The sequence below is a fragment of the Oncorhynchus clarkii genome, chromosome 2 (genome assembly GCF_045791955.1).
Source record: "Oncorhynchus clarkii lewisi isolate Uvic-CL-2024 chromosome 2, UVic_Ocla_1.0, whole genome shotgun sequence".
NCBI classification, from domain to species: Eukaryota; Metazoa; Chordata; class Actinopteri; order Salmoniformes; family Salmonidae; genus Oncorhynchus; species Oncorhynchus clarkii.
The window spans coordinates 67,793,128-67,811,696 of NC_092148.1; the positions used below are offsets into that span (position 1 = coordinate 67,793,128).

The 18,569-nt window shown below is 43.6% G+C and overlaps 1 protein-coding gene across 4 annotated transcripts in view; it reads left to right on the plus strand.

Annotated features, from left to right (window-relative positions):
- Positions 1 to 18,569, plus strand: part of LOC139372641 (semaphorin-3ab-like) — a 130,445-nt gene that overhangs the window by 79,026 nt on the left and 32,850 nt on the right. For all 4 annotated transcript variants that reach the window (XM_071112426.1, XM_071112435.1, XM_071112442.1 and 1 more), the window contains one exon: positions 17,254 to 17,414. In XM_071112426.1, coding sequence (XP_070968527.1) covers positions 17,254 to 17,414 — 161 coding nt within the window. The remainder of the gene's footprint in view (positions 1 to 17,253; positions 17,415 to 18,569) is intronic.

The window sequence follows — 18,569 nt, forward strand, 5'->3', positions numbered from 1 at the left end:
GTCAGAGGAGAATGTCCAGACTCATTCAAGCCAACAGAAAGGCCACACAAGCTCAAATAACAGCAGTTTAAAACAGTGGTGTGCAGAATGGCATCTCTTAACGTACAACATCATGAATAATTCAGGCTGTTGTGGAGGCAAAAGGGGGTCCTACCCAGTACTAGATAGGTGTACCTAATAAAGTGGCCGGTGAAAATACAGTAATGTCAATTCTGAAAACATGGTCTGAAAAAATGGTACATGGGACCATAGAAACGGTGTCTGATAAAGAATGATGATGAAATATTACAGCGATAGATAATGTAGTCCAATTGGTTCATATTCCACTGTAATTGGTGTCAATGGATCTCGTTATCCAGAAACTTTCATAATCTAAACATGGGATATTGTTTGTCAGTTTCTATAAAACTATGCATTAAGACTAAAGCAACAGTTACTTATCATTTTGAGCAGTTGTATCAATTGATAGTTAGATCATTGTAATGAAATGAACAGACAGTCACCTCAGATGTAATGTGTGAATTGCATTTTCAAATGGTAATACTTTAATGTCAAGTTGTGTCATTTTGAACAGGTGATTTTAGTTCAATGAACAAATGATCTTAGCTCCATGTGTATTGTATCCAAGCAATTGGAAAAAGTGTTAGAGTTTTGAAAAATGTGCATTTTGATCATTGGTTGTCAGTTTTTGTGTCTAGAGTCTAAATTAGTGCCAAAGTGATTGTAAAAAACTGTATATAATTCTCTCTACTATTATTCTGACATTTCACATCCTTAAAATAAAGTGGTGATCCTAACTGACCTTAAACAGGGAATTCTTACTAGGATTAAATGTCAGGAATTGTGTAAAACTGAGTTTAAATGTACTTGCCTAAGGTGTATGTAAACTTCCGACTTCAACTGTACATCATGTGGCACTCAGGACCCAGTCACCAATGAAAGTTTCAATTTATTACAAGTCATTATAAAACGGGTTGTTTGGATTCTGTTTGTGTTTGTTTGTGTGTGTGTGTGTGTGTGTGTGTGTGTGTGTGTGTGTGTGTGTGTGTGTGTGTGCGTGCGGCTGAGGGTATTGTGCTGGGCTGTGTGGGAGGGTGTGTGGGGACTCTGGTGTGTTTGTGACAGAGCAGAATTGAGGGCACTTGAGGGATTCTGTTTCTAACTACAAGCAGAAGGTCTCTCTCTCCCTCTCTTTTTCTTTCTCCCCCTCCCTCCCTCTCTTACTCTGTCACTCGTCTTTTTCTTTCATTCACTCATTTTCCCTTCCATTGCCTTTTTTTGTAATGCATGTCCATCCCTTCTTTCTCTTATTTTCCCCACTTCTCTCCCATTTTCCTCCCTTGTCTCCCTTCCCTTCCCCTCCCTCTCCCCTCCCTCTCAGGGCTTCTGACATAAAAACACACTTCAGTGAGTGGGGCATTTTCCATGATGAAACATTAATGATGTACACAGTTATTTATTCCAAGAAAGAAAGAAAGACAGATAATCCATACTACAGACATCATGTGGCAATCAGAACCCAGTCACTAATGAACGTTTTAATTTATTACAGAGCATTACGAAACGGGTTGTTTGGATTCTGTTTGTGTGTGTGTGTGTGTGTGTGTGTGTGTGTGTGTGTGTGTGTGTGTGTGTGTGTGTGTGTGTGTGTGTGTGTGTGTGTGTGCATGCATGATGTGTGTGTGTGTGTGCGGCTGAGGGGAATAGTGCTGGGCTGTGTGTGGGAGAGGGTGTGTGGGAGAGGGTGTGTGGGGACTCTGGTGTGTTTGTGACAGAGCAGAATTGAGGGCACTTGAGGGAATCTGTTTCTAACTACAAGCAGCAGGTCTCTCTCTCCCTCTCTCTTTCTTTCTCCCCCTCCCTCCCTCTCTTACTCTGTCACTCCCATCTTTCTCTTCCATTCACACGTTTTCTCTTCCATTGCCTTTGTTTATACTGCATATCCATTTACTCTTATTTCCCCTCTTCTCTTCCTTTTTCCTCCCGTCTTCCTTCCCTTCTCCTCCCGTCTTCCTTCCCTTCTCCTCCCTCTCCCCTCCTTCTCAGGGCTTCTGACAAAAGAAAAAATCACATCAGAGATTGGGGCATTTTCCCTGGTGAAACATTAATGATGTACACAGTTATTTATTCCAAGAAAGAAAGACAGATAATCCATACTACAGACATCATGTGGCAATCAGGACCCAGTCACTAATGAACGTTTCAATTTATTACAAAGCATTATAAAATGGGATGTTTGGAATCTGGATGATGATTGGTTGAAACCAGGGAGTTACAGCACCACAATCCCCGCATTTCACAGGTAATGCCTGTTTTAACAGTTCCATTAGATTTATCAATGCGCATCCACTGTCCCACAGCCCAGCCAATCAATTTATTTATATATTATAATGGATATAAAAGACAGGTAACGGTTGCCTAGCTTTCCTCAATAGCTATCAAATAAAATACTTACTTACAAGCCCTAAACCAACAATGCTGTTTTAAGAAAAATAATAGTTAATAGTTCATAAAAAATGTAAATCAAAGAGCAACATTAAAATAAAAATAATGAGACTATATACGGGGTACCAGTACCGATGTACGGGGGTACAGGTTAATCAAGGTTATTGAGATAATATGTACATGCGGGTAAGGGTAAAGTGACTATGCCGGGATAATAAACAGATTAGCTGTTTGATTAGATGTTCAGCAGTCTTATGGCTTGGGGGTAAAAACTATTAAGAAGCCTTTTGGTCCTAGACAATTTTCTCCAGTACTGCTTGCTGTGCCGTAGCAGAGAGAACAGTCAATGAATAGGGTGGCTGGAGTCTTTGGTAATTTCTAGGGCCTTCCTCTGACACTGCCTGGTATAGAGGTCCTGGATGGCAGGAAGCTTGGCCCCAGTGATGTACTGGGCGGTACGCATTACCCTCTGTAGCGAAATTGCAGGGCGCCAAATTCAAAACAACAGAAATCCCATAATTAAAATTCCTCAAACATACAAGTATTTTACACCATTTTAAAGATATGAGGACACATGCCAAGTCTTTTCAGTCTCCTGAGGGGAAATAGGTGTGGTTGTCTGGGTGTGATTGGACCATGATCGTTTGTTGGTGATGTGGACACCAAGGAACTTGAAGCTCTCAATATAATCCACTACAGCCTCGTCAATGAGAATGGGAGTGTGCTCGGCCCTCCTTTTCCTTTAGTCCACAATCTTCTCCTTTGTCTTGATCACGTTGAGGGAGAGGTTGTTGTTCTGGCACCTGTTAAGGCTGTGTAAGGCAGGCAAAGTCAGGTGCAGGAGAGCAGAGTAGAGTAAAGAGGCACACTTTTATTCTGGTCAAAAAATAGGCACAACATGACATCTAAGTGCCCATAAAACACAGAACATGAATACAAAAGTATAGCGCGTGAACATAGACCATTAACAAATAAACAATTACACACAAAGACATGGAAGGGAACAGAGGACTGAATACATGCAGTGTGATTATGGAATGAAAACCAGGTGTGTATGAAACAAGACAAAACAAAAGTATGAGAAGTATGAGAAAAAGTATGAGAAATTGAGCGGAGATGGCTAGAAAGTTGGTGACGCCGATCGCCGAACACCGCCCGAACAAGGAGAGGAGCCAACTGCGGCGGAAATCGTGACAGCACCACACTGTCAGGTCTCTGACCTCCTCCCTATAGGCTATCTCATCGTTGTCGGTGATCAGGCCTACCACCGTTGTGTCGTCAGCAAACTTAATGATGGTATTGGAGTCGTGCTTGGCCACGCAGTCATGGGTGAACAGAGAACAAAGCAGGGGACTAAGCATGCACCCCTGAGGGGCCCCCGTGTTAAGGATCAGCGTGGCAGATGTGATGCTACCTACCCTTACCACCTGGGGGCGGCCGGTCAGAAAGTCCAGGATCCAGTTGCAGAGGCAGGTGTTAAGTTCCAGGATCCTTAGCTTAGTGAGGAGCTTTGAGGACACTATGGTGTTGAACGCTGAGCTGTAGTCAATGAACAGCATTCTCACGTAGGTGTTCCTTTTGTCCAGGTGGGAAAGAGCAGTGTGGAGTGCAATAGAGAATGCATCATCTGTAGATCTGTTGGGGCGCTATGCAAATTTGGGTGGGTCTAGGGTTCCTGGGATAATGATGTTGATATGAGCCTTGACCAGCCTTTCAAAGCACTTCATGGCTACAGACGTGAGTGCTACAGATCGGTAGTCATTTAAGGCAGGTTACCTGTGTGTTCTTGGGCACAGGGATTATGGTGGTCTGCTTGAAACATGTAGGTATTGTAGACTTGGTCAGGGACAGGTTGAAAATGTCAGCAAAGACACTTGGTAGTTGGTCAGGGCCAGTGGTGTAAAGTACTTAAGTAAAAATACTTTAATGTACTACTTAAATAGTGTAATGGGGTATCTGTACTTTGCTATTCATATTTTGGACAACTTTTACTATTACTTCACTACATACCTAAAGAAAATATTATATTTTTACTCACATTTTCCCTGACAACCCAAAATACTTGTTACATTTTGAGTGCTGAGCAGGACAGGAAAATTGTTACATTTATGAAGAGAACAAGTGGTCGTCCCTACTGTCTATGACCTGTTGGACTCACTAATCACAAAATGCATCTTTTGTAAGTAATGTCTGAGTGTTGAAGTGTGTCCCTGGCTATCCATACATTTTAAATACACAGATTTTGAAATTGTTTATAATTATACTTTTACTTTTGATTATAAAGTATATTTACAACCAAATAATTTTTGACTTTTTTGCAAGCAGTATTTTACTGGGTGACTTTCACTTTTCCTTAAATAAAACAAAAAATCCTCAGCAATCTGAACGCAATAATGACAAAGCAAAAACTGGCTTTCAGAATAGTCTGCACATTTATAAAACATTAATACAATAAGTACCTTATTTACATAAGTATTCAGACCCTTTGCAATGAGACTCGAAATTGAGCTCAGGTGCATCCTGTTTCCATTGGTCATTCTACAACTTAATTGGAGTCCACACACCAGGTACCAAAACATTTCTGCAGCATTCAAGGTCCCCAAGAACACAGTGGCCTCCATCATTCTTTATTTATTTTTTTGTACTGTAACCCCCCTTTCTCTCCAGTTTCGTGATCTCTAATTGGTAGTTACAGTCTTGTCCCTACTTTGCATTTTCCCTACACGACCCTGCCAAGCCGCACTGCTCCTTGACACACTCCTCGCGTAACCCGGAAGCCAGCCGCACCAATGTGTCGGAGGAAACACCGTCCAGCTGGCGACCGAAGTCAGCTTGCAGGCCTCCATCATTCTTAAATGTAAGAAGTTTGGAACCAACAAGACTTCCTAGAGCTGGCTGCCGGGCCAAACTTAGCAACCAGGGGAGAAGGGCATTGGTCAGGGAAGTGACCAAGAACCAATGGTCACTCTGACAGAGCTCTAGAGTTCCTCTGGGGAGATGGGAGAACCTTCCAGAAGGACAACCATCTATGCAGCACTCCACCAATCAGGCCTTTATGGTAGAGTGGCCAGACGCAAGCCACTACTCAGTAAAAGGCACATGACAGCACGCTTGGAGTTTAAATGTCAAATTTCGAAGTGGTTCCAAACTTCAAATTTCAGGTTTAGTCATTAACTCCATATTTTTAAGGTTAGGGATAAGTTCAGACATTAACTCCAAATTCGTAAGGTTAAGGTGAGGGTTAAGGCTTGGGATAGGCTTAAAACAAAAATAACTTTCTATTGCTGGATTCAAACTTGCAACCTTTGGAATCAGATGCTTAACAACATCCTAGCAAAACCGAAACCTACTTGAAGGTTACAGCGAACACTGTTGCCCCTAGTAGAGAGTTTTCACATCTTCTCCGACAGCATCATACAGGATGGATGTCAAATACTGACTTTTGTCATGGGTGACCTTGCTGGTACATAAACCCAGGTTTTCTAATGCTATGTATTTGACCAAATCAAATCAAATCAAATTTTATTTGTCACATACACATGGTTAGCAGATGTTAATGCGAGTGTAGCGAAATGCTTGTGCGTCTAGTTCCGACAATGCAGTAATAACCAACAAGTAATCTAACCTAACAATTTCACAACAAATACCTTATACACACAAGTGTAAAGGGATGAAGAATATGTACATAAAGATATATGAATGAGTGATGGTACAGAACGGCATGGGCAAGATGCAGTAGATGGTATCGAGTACAGTATATACATATGAGATGAGTAATGTAGGGTATGTAAACATATAAAAGTGGCATTGTTTAAAGTGGCTAGTTATACATGTATTACATAAAGATGGCAAGATGCAGTAGATGGTATAGAGTACAGTATATACATATGAGATGGGTAATGTAGGGTATGTACATTTTTTACATCAATTTTTCCAATATTAAAGTGGCTGGAGTTGAGTCAGTATATTGGCAGCAGCCACTCAATGTTACTGGTGGCTGTTTAACAGTCTGATGGCCTTGAGATAGAAGCTGTTTTTCAGTCTCTCGGTCCCAGCTTTAATGCACCTGTACTGACCTCGCCTTCTGGATGATAAGGTGTTGTCAGTACAGTTGCATCAAAGCGATATTGGCACATCCCAGAAGAAGCAGTCCTCCATAGGAATTAATATAATTCTACAGTATTTCAATTTAATGTTTCAAGGACAAAATTACAGTCACATTAGAACATTTTAATAAATTATTCTTTAAGGAAAATGTGGGGAAGTGCCAAGATGGAGGTGCGGTGGCTTCAAAAGTGCACCCCTGGTTAGCCATCTAGTGTATATATAAATAATTGTTCATAACATGAGAATAAAACCCTTTCTTGCTGTCAAATGACCAAAGCACCCTCTAGTTACCTCTTAAGTGGAATGTTCTAAATATTTTTCATAATTTTATAATGAATAAACATTTCAACTCTATGTCTGGCATGGTACAGGTGTCTTCTTTTTTTAAAGCCTGTACCATGTGTGAGAGGTGTATACTTTCGTTTCAAAGTAGTTTTGTTTAAGACTACCAAGCAACACTCTGTGTGACCCTGATTTTTCCCACTGCAGTAATATTAACGACCAGCCTGTTTGGTTAGCAACTTAAGAAGCTCAGAAATAACAAATAATTTTTGCCCGGACTCTATTGTCTGGTGGAAGGATGAAATAAAACGAATGTACTCAGTAAAATAACGTCTTTAAGTAAAACATGTCGATAATCTTTTTAAAATATGTTGGCAACCATTTTATAAACGCAATAAGCTCCTCCAACCAGTGAATTATCATTTTATAAAATAAATAAGGCCCAAGAACCTGGGAATTTCCATTGGCTTTGCCTCGGACCTAAGAACAGCCCTTGGTCGGGAGTTATCACATGACAATCCCTGGGTTCTCATGTCTTATTACTGTACTTAAATATACATTTAGCTAACAACCAACTGCACACTAACAGGCTGACCACACCACTCACGTTACGCGTGTGAACGTTGCAAAATAAATGTACACATACATGTTATTCAATCATTGCATCCACACCGCTCATGCACGTCAACGAGCAACTACGTAGCCAGGCGTTAAAGTAGAACTTGGTTCTATTTGTGATGTGTGATACGCTGCAAGTCCCGTCTCTCCCATCGCATCATTGGTTTTTAGGAGCATATACCCACGTGGGTGATTGAAAGATGAACTGATGTCCATACTCCAGTCCAGGTGGTGGTGGTAATGCACCTTGAAGTTGGTTGCCAACCGCCATATAAAGTCCAAAAAACAAGAAGAAGCCTGAAGGAGGAGAGATTACTAGAAACAATCTCGGTTTATCCTTTTATCTGTGGATTAATTGTTGGAGAAGAAGACCTTAAAATAACAACCCAATGTTTATATCCCAGGAAAATGAGCTAGCAACAGCACGATAGCTAGCTAAATTGCCATAAATATTCAATGCTTTTCGACCTGTCCCCAAATTAATATAGTTGGTTCAGAGTTCGTTTTGATCATTCAACCTGCGTGTCCTGATCTCGTCTGGTGTGGGTGGACAAAATCAACATGCGCACGATGGCACACGTGCACGCACTGTGTAGTCATTATGTAAGGTGTTGATTTATCATAAAACTCTTTGAAACCTACCACCAGCTAATGTTTCCATTTATCACACATAGTAATACATCTACTATCAATCCCACATTGGGCTGCAGATTAGTTGTAGAGGCCTCGGTTTCAGATTGGTTGTACTGTACATTGGTTGTAGGGAGGTCTCAGGGTGGTTGTAGATGATTGGTTGGTATAACACAGACAGCTGAAGACAAATTCAGTGTAATGTATGACTGTGGTGTGACCTGGACTACATCAACAGGACATTCCCATTAGTCTACTGAGCAATTTGAATACAGTGTTGACTTGACATGACAACGAATGAAAAAGGCAGGGAGGCTTTCATAGAATTAGGAATTAAAATACTAATAGGATCTCATTGCAGGTGTTATTGTGACAGGGTAGGAACCAAAGTGTTGGTCAGTGTTTCCCAGTCGAGTGGGACCCTATAATCTTTGGCTACATTAAATGTTTTCTCTTACTTCATGGCTGTATCTCTACCCCCACATAGTCTAGTGAGCTATACCTCTACCCCACATAGAGTCTAGTGAGCTATATCTCTATCCCACATATAGAGTCTAGTGAGCTATATCTCTACCCCCACATAGAGTCTAGTGAGCTGTTTCTCTACCCCCACAAAGTCTAGTTAGCTATACCTCTACCCACACATACAGTTGAGTTAGCTATACCTCTACCCACACATACAGTTGAGTGAGCTATACCTCTACCCCACATAGAGTCTAGTGAGCTATATCTCTACCCCCACAGAGTCTAGTGAGTTGTATCTCTACCCCCACAAAGTCTAGTTAGCTATACATCTACCCACACATACAGTTGAGTTAGCTATACCTCTACCCACACATAGAGTATAGTGAGCTATATCTCTACCCACACATATAGTATAGTGAGCTATATCTCTACCCACACATATAGTCTAGTGAGCTATATCTCTAACCCCCAGTCTAGTGAGCTGTATCTCTACCCCACACATATAGTCTAGTAGGCTGTATCTCTACCCCCACATAGAGTCTAGTGAGCTATATCTCTACCCCCACATAGTCTAGTGAGCTGTATCTCTACCCCCACATAGAGTCTAGTGAGCTGTATCTCTACCCCCACATAGTCTAGTGAGCTATATCTCTACCCCCACATAGAGTCCAGTGAGCTATACCTCTACCCACACAGAGTCTAGTGAGCTATATCTCTAACCCCACAGTCTAGTGAGCTATATATCTACTCCACACAGTCTAGTGAGCTTTATCTCTACCCCACACATAGAGTCTATTGAGCTATACCTCTCCCCCAAATAGAGTCTAGTGAGCTGTATCTCTACCCCACATATAGTCTAGTGAGCTATACCTCTACCCCCATACAGTCTAGTGAGCTTTATCTCTACCCCACACGTAGAGTCTAGTGAGCTGTATCTCTCCCCCACACGTAGTCTAGTGAGCTGTATCTCTACCCCCAAATATAGTCTAGTAAGCTGTATCTCTACCCCCACATTGAGTCCAGTGAGCTATACCTCTACCCACACATAGAGTCTAGTGAGCTATATCTCTAACCCCACAGTCTAGTGACCTATATATCTACCCCACATATAGTCTTTTGAGCTATACCTCTACCCCCAAATAGAGTCTAGTAAGCTGTATCTCTACCCACACATAGAGTCTAGTGAGCTATATCTCTATCCCACACAGAGTCTAGTGAGCTGTATCTCTACCCCACACATATAGTCTAGTAGGCTGTATCTCTACCCCCACATAGAGTCTAGTGAGCTATATCTCTACCCCCACACAGAGTCTAGTGAGCTGTATCTCTACCCCCACATAGAGTCTAGTGAGCTGTATCTCTACCCCCACATATAGTCTAGTGAGCTTATCTCTACCCCACACATAGAGTCTAGTGAGCTATATCTCTATCCCACACATAGAGTCTAGTGAGCTATATCTCTACCCCCACATAGATTCCAGTGAGCTGTATCTCTAACCGCCACACTGAACATTACTAATGTCACCTCAGAGAACACTCACACATGTTGGCTGTCACTATTTCAGGAAAAACACGATTTGACAAAAACATTTAAGGGAAAATAGTTTTGCTCAGGAGTCCAACAATCTGGAGCCCTTCCTCCCATCAATTTTTTTTTTCTTCCCTCCTGATAGACGAGACCAATGTTTAATCATACTGGCTACGTTTTTCTAGGACTCAGGTAAACAGATATTCCATCCAGCTTTCCAGCCATAAGTGTGGAGGGAGTGTATCAATACTGCTTATATCCAACCACATTGGTCTGTGGGGAGAGACAGAGACATAGACAGAGAGAGACAGAGAGGGAGACCAACAGACAGAGGTGGAAAAATACAATGAAAGGATGCAGGGACTGAGGCGCCCAGAATTACAGAGTATTACAGACACTCATCTCAACAGTTCCTTGGAGACTACTTCATTACTGGCTCTCCCTCACACTCTCTCCCTGTTCCCCTCTCTAACACATACCCTCCTTGCCCCTCCCTCTCTCTCTCCCTCCCTCCACCTGACTGTCGCTAATTCACAAGTTTCACAATACATTTCCCATTATTATGCATAATTATTTTCCCTTCTCCCTTTCCCTCGATCTCTCACGCGTGTGTGTGTGTGTTAGAGATGATGTGTTAGAGAGGTTTAGGTTTGAGAGAAACAATTTTGGCACCAGGTAATGGTGAAAGTAAAGGTGACAGTATCATCTCAAAAGGCGGTTTACTTTCAGTAAACCTTTGGGTTACTTTCCCCTTAAAAGACATTAGAAGATGACAAAAAGGTCCCATCAAATGCATTTTGGTGTATCATCATAGTGGTCTCTGACGTGTGGTCAGACTCGCTCAGGTGGAACAAACATAAACTTTTTTCAATGCTGAAATGAATGTAATTGAGAAAGGAGTCATAATGTATTTTTTCCACAAACATCCTTTATTTCAACGTAATCCAAGAAGTAATCATCTAGTTTTTCAAAGTATTTGTAATCTGATTAAAATATGTTTGCTGGTAAAGTAACTGATTACACTTACCATTTTTTTGTAATCAGTTTACATGTAATCGATTACTCCCAACCCTGGCAGTCAAAATAACACCCCTCAGATAAAAATTTGGCAAATATTTCATTGCATAATACTGGGCTGTTAGTTGACAATTACCTAATGGTTGTTGTAGTGGTTTGAAGTTCTTCACCAGAGCCTACAGGAAAACAGACATCCAGACAGTCATTATTGTGCTATTTTTACTCCAGTGTTATATTCATATTCCCCACAGTTTTCCATTGTGAGTTATATAGTCTTGCTCTGTTTGGCTAACCTGTTCAAGCACCAAGGCATTACACAGCAAAAACACTGGGCTGGCTATTGAGACAATAATTACAATGACCTCATGGTTGTTGTGGTTTGCAGTAATTAACCAGTGTCTACACTGAGACTGGCTGGTCGTAATAGTGAATGGAGAATAGTCTCTGTTTTCCACTGTGAGTTGGCTCTGTGATCTAGTTCTGCTTGACTGGCCCAGTCAAGGTCAGTTCCCCCAGCCAGACCATTTGGTCGTTGGCTCTCCAGCATAGGCACTGCCCGAGTGGCCACACAGTCTAAGCACGGTTGGCAGTGCTGAATCATAGAAAACATTCTGTTGGATGCAAGCTAGTGTGGGGAAGAGGGTGCGAGGGAGAATGTGTGATGGGCAAGAGAGAACACAATCGACAGAGAGCTATGAAATCTGAGCCAAAGCTCTCTATCTAACTAACTTTCTTGATTCTTTTATTTACATGTTATTTTCTATGGTGGAGGGTTAATTAAATATTTGTTTTAGCGGTATCCAAAGTTTTTTTTTCAAAGTTAGGGTGGAAGAGGACAGAGTAACTTTCCTGGGGTTTGGAAGGTGTAGTGTGCGCAATGGCTTCTCAGCCTAGCGCGGAGGAGACGCTGTCGATACAGCATGGATTCAGGTGTGTTCCTGAGAACGGAGTTAAGGTGGAGGAGGTTCTGCTCGCGGTCGGTGAACAGGTCTCTCTCTCAAAGCTGTGGTTGTGTTCATCTAATTTGGTCGGTAGGCTAATTGCTAGCGGAATATTTGTAAGGGATGTGTTGGTGTCTCTCTCTACCCCTCTCTCTTTGCCTCCGTTTATTACGGATGATCAAATTAGGAAAGAGCTGAGTCGTTTTGGTAAGTTTGCTAGCGGTTTCCGTGTACTGTCAGCAGGTTTTCAGGCAGATGCCGTTAAGCACGTTGTTTCGTTCAGGAGGCAAGTGTTTATGTTTCTGAACAATAATGAGCAACAGCTAAATGTGCATTTTAAAGTGAGGCATGGGGAGGGGCTCTATGCCGGTTTTGCCAGCACAGATAGTCTACGGTGTTTTGAATGTGGGGATTTGGGGCACAAGAGTTTTGCGTGCCCACATAAAGGCCATAGACAAGGTGAGGGTACAACGGCAGGTGGGGGAAATCGAGGTCAAAATGCAGGGGGTAAGGAGATGCAGATAGCAGAGGCTGGGCCTAGTCAGTCTAGAGATGGTGGTGTAGATGAGGCTGGGCCTAGTCAGGCTAGAGATGGTAGGGTAGTGGAGGCTGGGTCTAGTCAGGCTAGAGATGGTGGAGAAGCAGAGGCTGGGTCTAGTCAGGCTAGAGATGGTAGGGTAGTGGAGGCTGGGTCTAGTCAGGCTAGAGATGGTGGAGAAGCAGAGGCTGGGTCTAGTCAGGCTAGAGATGGTGGGGTAGCTGAGGCTGGGCCTAGACATGCTATGGAGGGTGGTGCAGATGATGCTTGGCCGAGTCATGCTATGGAGGGTGGTGCAGATAATGCTGGGCCGAGTCATGCTATGGAGGGTGGTGTAGCTGAGGCTGGCCCTAGTCATGCTATGGAGGGTGGTGTAGCTGAGGCTGGCCCTAGTCATGCTATGGAGGGTGGTGCAGATGATACTGCGTCTAGTCAGGTAATTCTAGTGGATGAGGAGAGTATAGTGGGGAAGTGTAAGAGATTAGGGGGGGAGGAGGAGGGTGTCAAGAGGAAAAAGAAAAAGGGTGTGGACAAAGGCACCATGGAAATGTTGCCTGTTGCTGTGGGTGAGGCCCTAACCAGAGAGAAAGGGCAGGTGGTCAGGGTGGGAGATAGAGAAGAGGAGGAAAGTGAGTCTGAGGAAGAGGATGAGGAGTTATTTTTTTCAGACTCCTCTTCAATTGGCCCGGAGCTGACATCCAGTCAACCCGAGGGGTCTAAGTACACGTTGAGAGAACTGACAAGGTTCCTGAATGAGACTAAGGGGAAAAAAGTTAATCTTGAGGCTTTTTTTCCTGATCCTAGGAAGTTTGTAAGATCAGTACAACATGCTATGAGAAATGAGGGGCATGGTGTCCTCTCACCCAGGAAACGGTTTAGGTTGAGGAAGTGGGTCACAACAGTGCGTAAAGGTTTACCTTCAGACACTGTTTAGATGTTTAATTTCTTACTGACACTGGGGCTTTTTGAGCTTTGCTATTGGTCTATTTCTCTGCTGGCTTTTCTCCCACTTCTTATGGAGACTCTTCGGGTAGGCTCGCTCAATATAAATGGCGCCAGAGATGCGGGAAAGAGGAGTGTGTTGGGTGAATATGTAAAACAAAAAAAAGTACAGGTGTTGTTTCTGCAGGAGACGCATAGTGATGTGGTGAATGAAGTTGATTGGGGGCTCTGGTGGAAAGGGGCAAGTGTGTTGAGCCATGGGACAAATCTTAGTGCAGGGGTGGCAGTCCTTTTTGCACCTGGTCTGGCTGTAAAAATTTGCTCCTCAAAGGAGGTGTGTAGGGGTAGGTTGCTTGTTGTTAAAGCAGAAATTAACAACATGTGTTTTGTCTTTATAAATGTGTATGCGCCTAACACAGGGAGAGAAAGAGGGGTTCTATTTGGGAGTCTTAGACAGGAACTCTCACAAGTAGCGCCTGAGGAGACGCTGGTGATCGGAGGTGACTGGAACTGTACAATGGATTTTACAAAAGACAGAAATGGGGAAGAGCCTCATTCAGTGTCAGTGGGAGTGTTAAGGGATATCTTTAATCAGTTTGACCTAGTGGATGTTTGGAGAACTAAACATCCAAACACAAGACAGTATACGTGGGTGAAGGTTTTTGGGGCTAGGGTGAGTGCAGCTCGACTTGATCGCTTTTACATGTCCAGGAATCAGAGCAATAGGCTGCTGGGTGCTACCATTCTCCCAGTGGGGTTTTCGGATCACCACATAACCATGGCTCGGCTGTCTATTTCACCAGGGCCCCGGCAGGCATCTTATTGGAAGTTCAATGTAAAGCTCTTACAAGATGCCACTTTTTGCTCAGGTTTCCAGACTTTTTGGGAAAGATGGGGGCAGCGAAGAGAGGAGTATGAGTCTCTGAGTCAATGGTGGGATGTGGGGAAAGTGCAAATTCGGCTTTTCTGTCAACAGTATACTGCTCTCTCATCCTCAGAGGCTAGGAGAGTATTGGGGGAACTAGAGCGGTGTATTAGTGAGATGGAGGTAGAGATGGTGGGGCAAGGCAATGTAGGCCTCCAGGCTAACTTAGCCGAATTACGTAGGGACCTGGGCAGTTTTTTCCAGGTTAAAGCAAAGGGAGCACTTGTAAGAGCTAGGTTCTCCATGCTCAAGGAGATGGATGCTCCCAGCTCCTTCTTCTTTGGTTTGGAAAGACAGAGCAGTGAATCCAAGGGTATGCATTGTCTACGGCTGTCTGATGGGCGGGTGACCTCTGTGGTGGGGGAGATGCGGGAGCGGACTGTGGAGTTTTATACTGAATTGTATAGGGCAGAAATGTGTGATCCTATGTGTGCTCAGGTCTTGTTCGCAGGACTCCCTAAGCTCTCTCGGGCACAGAGGGATGAAATGGACATTCCTCTGTTGTCACATGAACTGGCAGAGGCAGTAACCCAGATGTCCCCCGGTCGTGCACCTGGGGTCGATGGACTTCCAGTGGAATTTTACAAAAAATTCTGGGGAACAATTGGACAGGATTTATTTTGCGTGTTGCGTGAATGCGTCAGGGTAGGAGAGTTGCCGATGAGCTGCCGTCGGGCGGCTCTGACTCTCCTGCCCAAAAAAGGGGACTTGTGTGAACTTAAGAACTGGAGGCCTGTGGCATTACTCTGTGCGGACTACAAGATTTTTGCCAAGGTCCTCTCTAACAGACTGAAGTCCCATCTGGACTCTATAATACACAAGGACCAGACATATTGTGTACCGGGACGCTCAATCACGGACAACTTGTTCTTGATTAGGGACATGTTGGATTTGTCGAGAGGTTCTAATGTGAACTTTGGACTGGTCTCTTTAGATCAAGAGAAGGCTTTTGATAGAGTGGATCATGAGTATCTGTTTAATGTGATGTCTGTGTTTGGGTTTGGGAAGAGTTTTGTGACCTGTGTGAAGCTGTTGTATGCTGGGGCGTCATGTATGGTTAAGGTGGGAGGGGGGCTCAGTAGGCCAGTCTGGGTGAGACGGGGTATTAGACAAGGATGCCCTCTATCTGGGCAGCTGTACACACTAGCCATTGAGCCTTTTTTAGGACTGCTACGCAGGAGACTGCGGGGAGTGTGCTGGATAGGCATGGATGTGGTGACAGGAATAGCAGTCTCAGCATATGCAGATGATGTTTCTGTGATGGTCAGGGATGGGCAAGATATGCAGGAACTAGAGACCAGTCTAAAGGTGTACGAGGGAGCTTCATCAGCTAAGGTAAACTGGGGCAAGAGCAAAGCTCTGTTATGTGGGGCATGGGGGGATAGGGCTCCTCCTCTGCTTCCAGGGGGTTTGCAGTGGGGTTGTGAAGGGCTTAAAGTGTTGGGGGTGTACCTGGGCTCGGAGAGGTGGGTCAGCAAGAACTGGGAGGGGCTGTCACAGGCAGTGGTGTCAAGACTGGCCAGGTGGAGGTGGCTCCTGTCCCAAGTGTCATATAGAGGGAGGGTGCTGATAATCAACAACCTGGTGGCATCTTCCTTGTGGCATAAACTGGCTGTCCTCACCCCCCCGCCGGTCTGCTTGCAGACCTGCAACGCAAGTGATGGGCAAGAGCCTGGGGGAGTTTGAGAACACAATCGACAGAGAGTGGAGGGTTCTTCATGATGGCCATGAACAGCTGGTTGGCTGAAATCTGAGCTGTCCTCTCTCTCTCTCTCTTCTCTGTTTTCTGTGTGCACTTAATGCCATTAATGTCTCTGTTGGAATGTCTGTGTGACTCTCTTTTTGCTGTTGGGATGTTTATAATGGGATACAGGTCTCTCTCTTAGCTATTTGGCTAACAAGGAGGAACAGGGTCAGACCCTTTACTACTGTTTAATGGGATGGTCTCTCTCTCAAATGTGTGGAGATGTTTGAGGAGATATGGTGTGTTGGGGGGGCTGTCTGTATTGCTGGGGAAGATGTTTTGGATATACGGTTGTAGGAGAGGGTTTTTGTGTATGGTGATTTGTATCATGTGGTAGAGGATATATTTTTATTTTTTATTTTAGGGGGGGGGGGGTTTTAAATGAATTGAGAATGTTTCTCTCTCAGTCTCTCTCTCTCTCTCTCTCTCTCTCTCTCTCTCTCTCTCTCTCTCTCTCTCTCTCTCTCTCTCTCTCTCTCTCTCTCTCTCTCTCTCTCTCTCTCTCTCTCTCTCTCTCTCTCTCTCTCTCTCTCTCTCTCTCTCTCTCTCTCTCTCTCTCTCTCTCTCTCTCTCTCTCTCTCTCTCTCTCTCTCTCTCTCTCTCTCTCTCTCTCTCTCTCTCTCTCTCTCTCTCTCTCTCTCTCTCTCTCTCTCTCTCTCTCTCTCTCTCTCTCTCTCTCTCTCTCTCTCTCTCTCTCTCTCTCTCTCTCTCCTTACTGAGCACAGACGTCAATTCAACATCTTTTCCACATTGGTTCAATGTAATTTAATTGAAGTGATGTGGCAACAACATTGATTCAACCAGTGTGTACCCAATGGGGACCCTGCTGCATGTCTCCATGTGGGGATGGGATGTTTCCTCTCTGACATGGTGAATATACTGAGGAGACACATCACGAAGTCTGCTATAAGATGCTATTAGATGATGTGTATGCTAAGACTTCACTGCCTCCCTTATTCACTTTATTTCTCTTTAGTCTAATGTATTTAATTCCCTGGGTATATCAGATACCGTAGGAATGACTGCGGTCTTTTATTGTAAATGCTCTCTCTCCCTCTGTTCTCTTTCCAGAGATGTTGGAGTCCAATAACTTGGTGACATTTGAGGGCCTGGCCAATAGCTCAGCTTACCACACGTTCCTATTGGATGAGGAGAAGGGTCGTCTGGTGGTGGGAGCCAAGGACCACATATTCTCCTTCAACCTGCTCAACATCAGCAGAGACCTGGCACAGGTACTGTACGCCTTATAATACATCATAACCTGGTCAATTCAGCAGTCGTTTGGCACAGGTACTATACTGAACATATAATACAGATATAACCTATTTATGATGCATTATAACCTAGTTCACATCAGCAGATCCCTGGCACAGGTACTGCACACCTTATAATACCTTAATAACTATCTATGATACATTACAACCAAGTCAACATCAGCAGAGTCCTTGCAACGGTAACTGTTACATTTGGTCAATATCAACACACTTTTAAATACAATACATTATGAACAAATATGAAAATGCTCTGGAGAATAGCGTCTGCTAAATTACTAAAATGTTAAATGGCGCAGACGGACAGGGCTGCCGTGTTTCTAGCTCTTAGGAAACTTTGCAGTATTTTTTATGTGTTATTTCTTACATTATTAGCCCAGGAAATGTTTTGTGTTATGACGTACAGCCAGGAAGAAATTCGAGAGGCGGTAACTCACCAGCATTATGACCAGGAATTTGACTTTCCTGAATCGGAACCTTTGTTCGTACCCTTCAGGGCAATTGAACTGATTCCAGAGTCTGTTCCAAAACACAGCAGGTGGAAAAAAGGTACTGGGAGAGGACTTTTAGTCCGATTCAGGAGGTGTGCACACCACCCACCGCTTCCGATGATGTTTCTCGCTATTGTTCAGTCTCTGGATAACAAAGTTCACGAGCTCAGGGCGAGGATTTCCTTCCAGAGAGACATCAGGGATTGTAACATACTCTGTTTCTCGGAAGCATGGCTCTCGTAGGATATACTGTTTGAGTCCGTTCAGCCAGTTGGGTTCTCAGTTCATTGCGCATACAGGAATAAATATCTCTCTGGGAAGAAGAAGGGTGGTGGTGTATTTTTTATGATTACTACTTATGGTGTGATTGTGATAACATACAGGAACTCAAGTCCTTTTGCTCACCTGACCTAGAACACCTCACAATCAAATGTCGACTGTATTACCTCTCAAGAGAATTTTCTTCGGTTATAGTCACAGCCGTGTATATTCCCCCTCAAGCCGATACCACGACGGCCCTCAAAGAACTTCACAAAACGTTATGCAAACTGGAAACCACATATCCTGAGGCTGCCTTTATTGTAGCTGTGGATTTTAACAAAGCAAATTTGAGGAAAACGTTACA